At 30.9% G+C, this 6,000-nt stretch overlaps 1 protein-coding gene across 1 annotated transcript; it reads right to left on the bottom strand.

Moving 5' to 3' along the window:
* Window positions 1-233: 233 nt before the first annotated feature.
* Window positions 234-1,803, bottom strand: PDF1 (protodermal factor 1). The gene is made up of 3 exons (XM_012211136.3): window positions 1,578-1,803; window positions 1,054-1,450; window positions 234-766 (listed from the first exon to the last, which is right to left on the bottom strand). The coding sequence occupies exons 1-3, from the start codon at window positions 1,729-1,731 to the stop codon at window positions 436-438; spliced, it is 882 nt and encodes a 293-aa protein (XP_012066526.1). The 5' UTR covers window positions 1,732-1,803; the 3' UTR covers window positions 234-435.
* Window positions 1,804-6,000: the final 4,197 nt, after the last annotated feature.

Here is a 6,000-nt window from a genome sequence, read left to right as displayed (position 1 = left end):
CTGTTTTATCCAAGTGTATGATCAGAAATACTCATCAGAAATACTCATTTTAATAAAAATCTTAAATTTTATTAATTTGGTTCATAGGTAGGCCATGAACCTTGTCTAGATAAATTTTTCCCAATAGTAACAATCTTTTTAAACAACTTTTTTTGATGACTTAGGTGTATGGATGGTACAAGTGTAGGCAACTCTAATGCCTGGGATTAATTAAAGAAATATGGAATTGGAAGTACGCCATAATATAATCTTATTTAAAACAATTAAAAACATCAACTTAATTAAGCATTCAAATCTCTTAACACTGTCTATAATAGTAACACGAAACTAAGATATCTCTTAAGATACTACCAGCCAACACAAGAAAACTCCAATTGATAATCAAACACACCACAATACATGCAAAGGACTAATTCCACCAAATATGACTTCTCATCAATTTCTAGGCTTCAGTCGACCCTCATTAGCCAGCCTAAATAGATGACCCTGAGCAGCTGCAGCCTTGTTTGTGCTAAGTGCGGCTATGAAACTCTCCCTAACTTGCCTTGTCGTAAAAGGAAACTTGTTGCTCACCATAGAATTGAGCAAAGCAGCAGTACCTTCCCTGTAGAGACTCCCATACCCATCAGCACGTGTATTTGCAAGTGCTTGTTGTACGTTCATGCTTGTTCCAAAACTAGGCAAGCTAGTTACTCCAAATGCATTGCCAACTGTTCCCCACCAGCCAAGCAGACCCCATACTAAACCAGGATGATTTTTCCAGTAACTGTATATAAATTAAACAAGAACATTCATGTCATTTTATATATATATATATATATATATATATCAATGTAGAGAAGGGCGAAACCAGGATTTCATACCACCATTTTACATAAATCAAGGGGAAAATGGTTAAGGATAGAAGGAAAAATTATGGCAGGCCCTGAGTTTCAACTACAGGACCTGCACAGAAATTGCTTTCCTCTTCTTCGACGTGGCTTTCCCACTGAGTGGAGTACCTACTTTACAATGCAACAAGCTAAGAATTAAAATACGTAAGTAAAAACTTACTTGCATGTATAGGGTGAATTTGGATCAGGAGTGAACGGAGGTGAGGGAACGTCCGGAGTGGATGGAGTTGGAATGGGAAAGTAAGGAGTTGGAGGAGTGGTGGTTGGTGGGCTTACAATGGCAGGTGTTGGAGGAGTAATATCAGGTGAGGGAGGATTATTTCCACCACCTCCTCCTGTTGGAGGATTTGATGGTGTTGATGGAGGGTAATATCCACCACCTCCTCCCGTTGGAGGATTTGATGGAGTTGATGGCGTTGTTGGTGGGGTTCCACAATTTCCATGCGATGGGGTCGATGGGGTTGATGGAGTAGGGTAAGTGGGCGTGCTGCCACCATGACCACCACCTCCAGATCCGTGTGATGGTGGCGTTCCATGAGATGGGCTGCCGTGTGAACCTGCCATGCATCATATAGAGCAGTTAATGCATTGTTTTACAAATTTTACCTTTATTTTAAACACGAAAATATTTAAATCGAGGGCGATCTCATCTTTCCATTTTAACTAAAAGAAAGAGAGAGAGACCTGTAGGAGGACTTCTATGTGGGTCGTGGCTGTAGTAGTTCTTTTGCTCTTCAAAGTTTGAAGCAATTACAGAAACGACAACATTTTGTAAAAGCAACTCGGCAAACAAAACCCACATCAACATTGAGACCTGTTTGCTGTTCTCCTTCCCCATGATCTTTATCTGAAGCTTAAAGAAGAAGAAGAAGAAGAAGAAGAAGGGAGTTTTTGAAAGGTGCACAGCAGAGAGAAGAAAGGAGATGGCTTTATAGTGTTGACAGAGTGAAGTAAATAGCGGCAGGTCAAGGAGTACGTGGTTAGTTGATGTGCATCAGAGGAGTATTAATATGTGATATAAATGACTTACCTAGTAACCCTGTCGCAATAATGTCTACTCGTCTTATATTCCGTCTCTTTCCCTCTTCTTTTTCTCTTTGTTAGATGCGATTAATTTCTTTAACTTGTTTAGCTCACTTATCATGTTAATTATTCTTGGAGTTGTAATTAATTTGTCAATATTTATTAATTTAATGCAATTCGATTGCACCCTTCTCCAAACATTACAAAATAGTACTACTAATTTGTTTTGCAAAGGAAAATAAATTAAGTTATTAGTACAGTATTGTATTATTACAATGAAAAATAAATTAAATCACTCTCTCAGAACCTTACACAATTTTACAAGTATAATATTCTAACTAAAATATAACTTTGACGCAAAAAAAAAAAATATTAAATTAAAAGTAGGTGGTTGAGTTAATATACAAATTCACTAATTACATTATATAATACTCCATTGGTTTCATTAAATTTGATAATTTTGGAGCTTACGCAATAATTAAGACAATAATTGCAACACTTTAATTTTTTAAAAAATAAGGAAAATTAATTAAATTGTTGTTTAATAATGCTCAATTAATTAAAAAGCAAAATTAAATTTAGATTTCTAGAAGAAAAGTAAAGTTGGAATAAATTAATTTATATTATTTTAATTTTTTAAAAATGTAATCTAAATGAAAAAAGAAAGTTAAAAATTATCAAATTCAAAGGAACATGGGCACATATAATGAGCCAAGAATTCAATCTTCCAAAGCCATTTCTAATTTTTTTTAAAGAATTTATTGAGGAGAGGAAGTCATAAAAAGCTTGTAAGGAGAAGAATAAGATGTATGGCAAAACATTTATAAAAAGTGCAATTATAAATTCTGAAACGAAATTAGTTGCCTACGTCTTTAAAGATTGAGCAAAATGTCGAAAGATTTTTCACTAACAGGACTAAGGCCACAATAACTTTGCACATAATTTGATTTTAGAATGACTTATCTATAGATTAGTTCAACAAAAATATTTAATGTAAATGCAACTATTACTATTTCTTTTTTTTTTTTAGGATAAACTATTATTATCTTTTCATTAGGAAAAAAAAGGACAAATTAATAAAAATTTATGATTTTTTAAATAGCATTGTTCACTATTGACTTGTTATATTGATCTTACACATTAGATATAAGCAAGAACTTAATTTTTGTCTTAAAGATCAAATTTATCCTATATTTTTTACATTTTTGCAAAAGCATATATGCATAATTATACAATAAATTTGGGCATTTAATATTAATTATATTCTAAGTTGAAGTAGAAAATCATTAAATATTATAAAAATAACAAACTTGGTTTTTGATTAGAAATCATTTTGTTAATTTAGTTTTGAATTTCAGTTGGATTTACAATCAAGCTCTGAAATTTTTTAATCCAATTAAAACCTTCATTTAATCAAAAACTTTTTAAAATTCTTGAGTCCAGTTAACTATCGAATTTCAAAAAATAAATTGACAATATGATATGTTAAATTCAAATATGTCTAATAATATACAATAATAAAATATGTAAAAAAGAATAATATTAGATTCATAAATAAATTCTAACTAACAAATAATACAAGATTTTTACGATCCTTATCCTTTCTCCAATATACATATCCCACATTAAGCCTAAAAAGAAGCCAATTGACAATTTTTTTCATTCCTCAAATTCTGATAGCTTAACAATGTCCATTCAATTTGTATCCTAGATTAATATAAAAATAATATTTTTCCCCCAATCCTAATACCGGTACAAGTGATATTAAAATATTAAAGTTTGGGCATAATTGGCATGACAAAAATTATATTGGATATAGTTACAAAAAATTAGTCTATTTGATTATTAGGCTATAATGTCCTATCAGTATATAATTTCTAGGATGAAATGTAACACTTGTAATTATTATTTCTATCTATTTATTTAGAAAGAACAGCTTCAAATTTGCCTAACTGGCACGTGCGTGCTACTCAAAGGGGTGATGAGAATTGTTTGTGAATTGAGTTGTGAATGGTTGTACATGCTGATAACTATTGGTTTGTTCAAAATGGGGAGAAGAATCATCATGAAGATAAGAAACTTAAAAAGAAAAATAAGATTTGTATATCACAAACTTAGAAATTGACTGAGTTGGAAAATGAATTTAGGGCTCTTAGGGCCTTTTTGTTTAGCTATTACTGATTGTGGTTATTGATAGTAATTATTTTTATGAGTTTAAATCTAAATATAATATAAATACAAATTAGTTATCAGCTGATGAGAAAAAACTCTAATACATAGTAGCTAAATGGACTTTTATTAGCTGTTAGAGTTTGCTGATTGAAAAGTTTACCAAACACTTATAACCTAGCGCTCAGACACAAGTCAACCATCAAATGTATGAATCCACTGAATCAAATGTCCTCTTATTTTATATCTTATGGAGTATGAACTCATATTTTAAATTTTATGACGATCTCACAAAAGAATTGTGTAATTTCTCTATAGATATCTTAATTTTAACATGGTTGTGTATATAAGAATCACCAATGTCAAATTAATTTGAAATCGACCGCAAATCAAATTACAACCAATTTGGAATTGATTTTCAATTGAATTAAGTGGAACGGTTGCTCCGAAAATATAAGTCAAACAATAAAACTAAGTTAAAGTCAAGGTATAGTTACAATTTTGATACCAATTTTGATAGCTTTTAGCCTTTCCAATTTTCAAGAGGAGGTGAATTACATTTATTAAAAATTTTGAAGAAAACTTGGCAAGTTAAGAGGCAATTTAGAGCAAGAAGATAATAAGGAAAAAAGAAGAAATGAGATAAGAAAAATTTATAAAGGTTCAACTATCTTTAGCCTATATCTTTTCTATAAGTGTCTCCTTAAGAGTTTCAATCCACTAACAATTTCTTCTTTTAGTGAAGAATAAACCCTTAAGACTTTCAATCCACTAAAAAAGTACGTTTTAGGGACCGACTAGTTTTGGTTGCTAATTAGTGACAACAGAACGACGGACAGTGACGGCAAATTATCGAAAATCATTCAGTACATTAGCAACCACTTTAGCAACCCTTAGTGAATGAATTAGCAACGGAATGGTCGACAAGGCTGTCATTCATCGCTAAACTTTGCGTGAAGAATTGGCGCCACACTATGATACCGATTAGCTACTGATTTTGTGACTACTCAGCGATCGACCCCAAATCCGTCACTAAATGTGGCGCCTAAATTTAGGCGGGAATTATTACTAATAGATTAGCGATGAATTTGCGATAGAAATGAGGACATGAATTCTAAACATATTAGCGACAGATTAGCAATCGAACGGTAGAATAGTGACCCATGTTAATTGTCAAGTCAATTAAAATAACAATCGATATATATAGGATAGCGATTGATTTAGTCGGTCGCTAATTTTTTAGGGTGATTTGGTCACCTTCCTCTCACTATTCCCTCTTAATTTCGGCGAAGCCAGACGACAAGAGGAGCCCATTGCCGCTGCCGTCGTCTAGTATCACAAGTGACCAGGTGAGTTTTGTGTTTTCTTATTTTTTGTTTCATTTTCTCTTTTATTTGAAATTTCAAAGATATATTTTGCATTTTAGCTTTTTTTTTTTAAAAAAATTTTCTTTTTTGTATTTATATTGTGAGAGCTTATATTTATTAAAGTTTTGTTGTTTTACAATTGTAAATTGTTTCAGGGGTATGAAATTGTTGATTTTATTGAGTTGTAGATCAATGTAGAATTATTTTATTTTATTTTTTACTTTTCTTTGTAATGTCAATTTGTAATTTTTATTTTAGGGTAATGTAGTTTAATTTTGTTTTGATTTATTTGTTCTGTAATTTGTTTTGATTTGTTTGTAATTAATTTTAGTTTGTAACTTTTTTATTTGTTTGTTATTTGAGTTAGTTTAGTTTATATATTATATTGTGTTGGTTAACTTAGTTTGTAAATTTTTATTGATTTGTTTGTTCTTTGAGTTAGTATTGTATTGGTTAACTTAGTTTGTAATTAGTTCTTTGATGGTTAGTTTGTAATTAGTTTTAGTTTGTTATTTTATTTATTTATTTGTTATTTGAGTTAGTTTATA

This window comes from Jatropha curcas, chromosome 4, assembly GCF_041381405.1.
Source record: "Jatropha curcas cultivar XTBG-Jc1 chromosome 4, XTBG_Jcur_1.0, whole genome shotgun sequence".
NCBI lineage: Eukaryota > Viridiplantae > Streptophyta > Magnoliopsida > Malpighiales > Euphorbiaceae > Jatropha > Jatropha curcas.
Note: the sequence above shows the minus strand (reverse complement) of the source record. Positions and strands in the feature narration are given on the sequence as shown.

Excerpts from the sequence above, each read along its gene's own strand:
- PDF1 (XM_012211136.3), bottom strand. The coding sequence starts at position 1,731 with ATGGGGAAGGAGAACAGCAAACAGGTCTCAATGTTGATGTGGGTTTTG. Across the intron at positions 1,451-1,577 it reads ACATAGAAGTCCTCCTACAG|GTTCACACGGCAGCCCATCT; the intron begins GTCTCTCTCTCT and ends GATGCATGGCAG. Across the intron at positions 767-1,053 it reads AATTCACCCTATACATGCAA|TTACTGGAAAAATCATCCTG; the intron begins GTAAGTTTTTAC and ends ATTTATATACAG.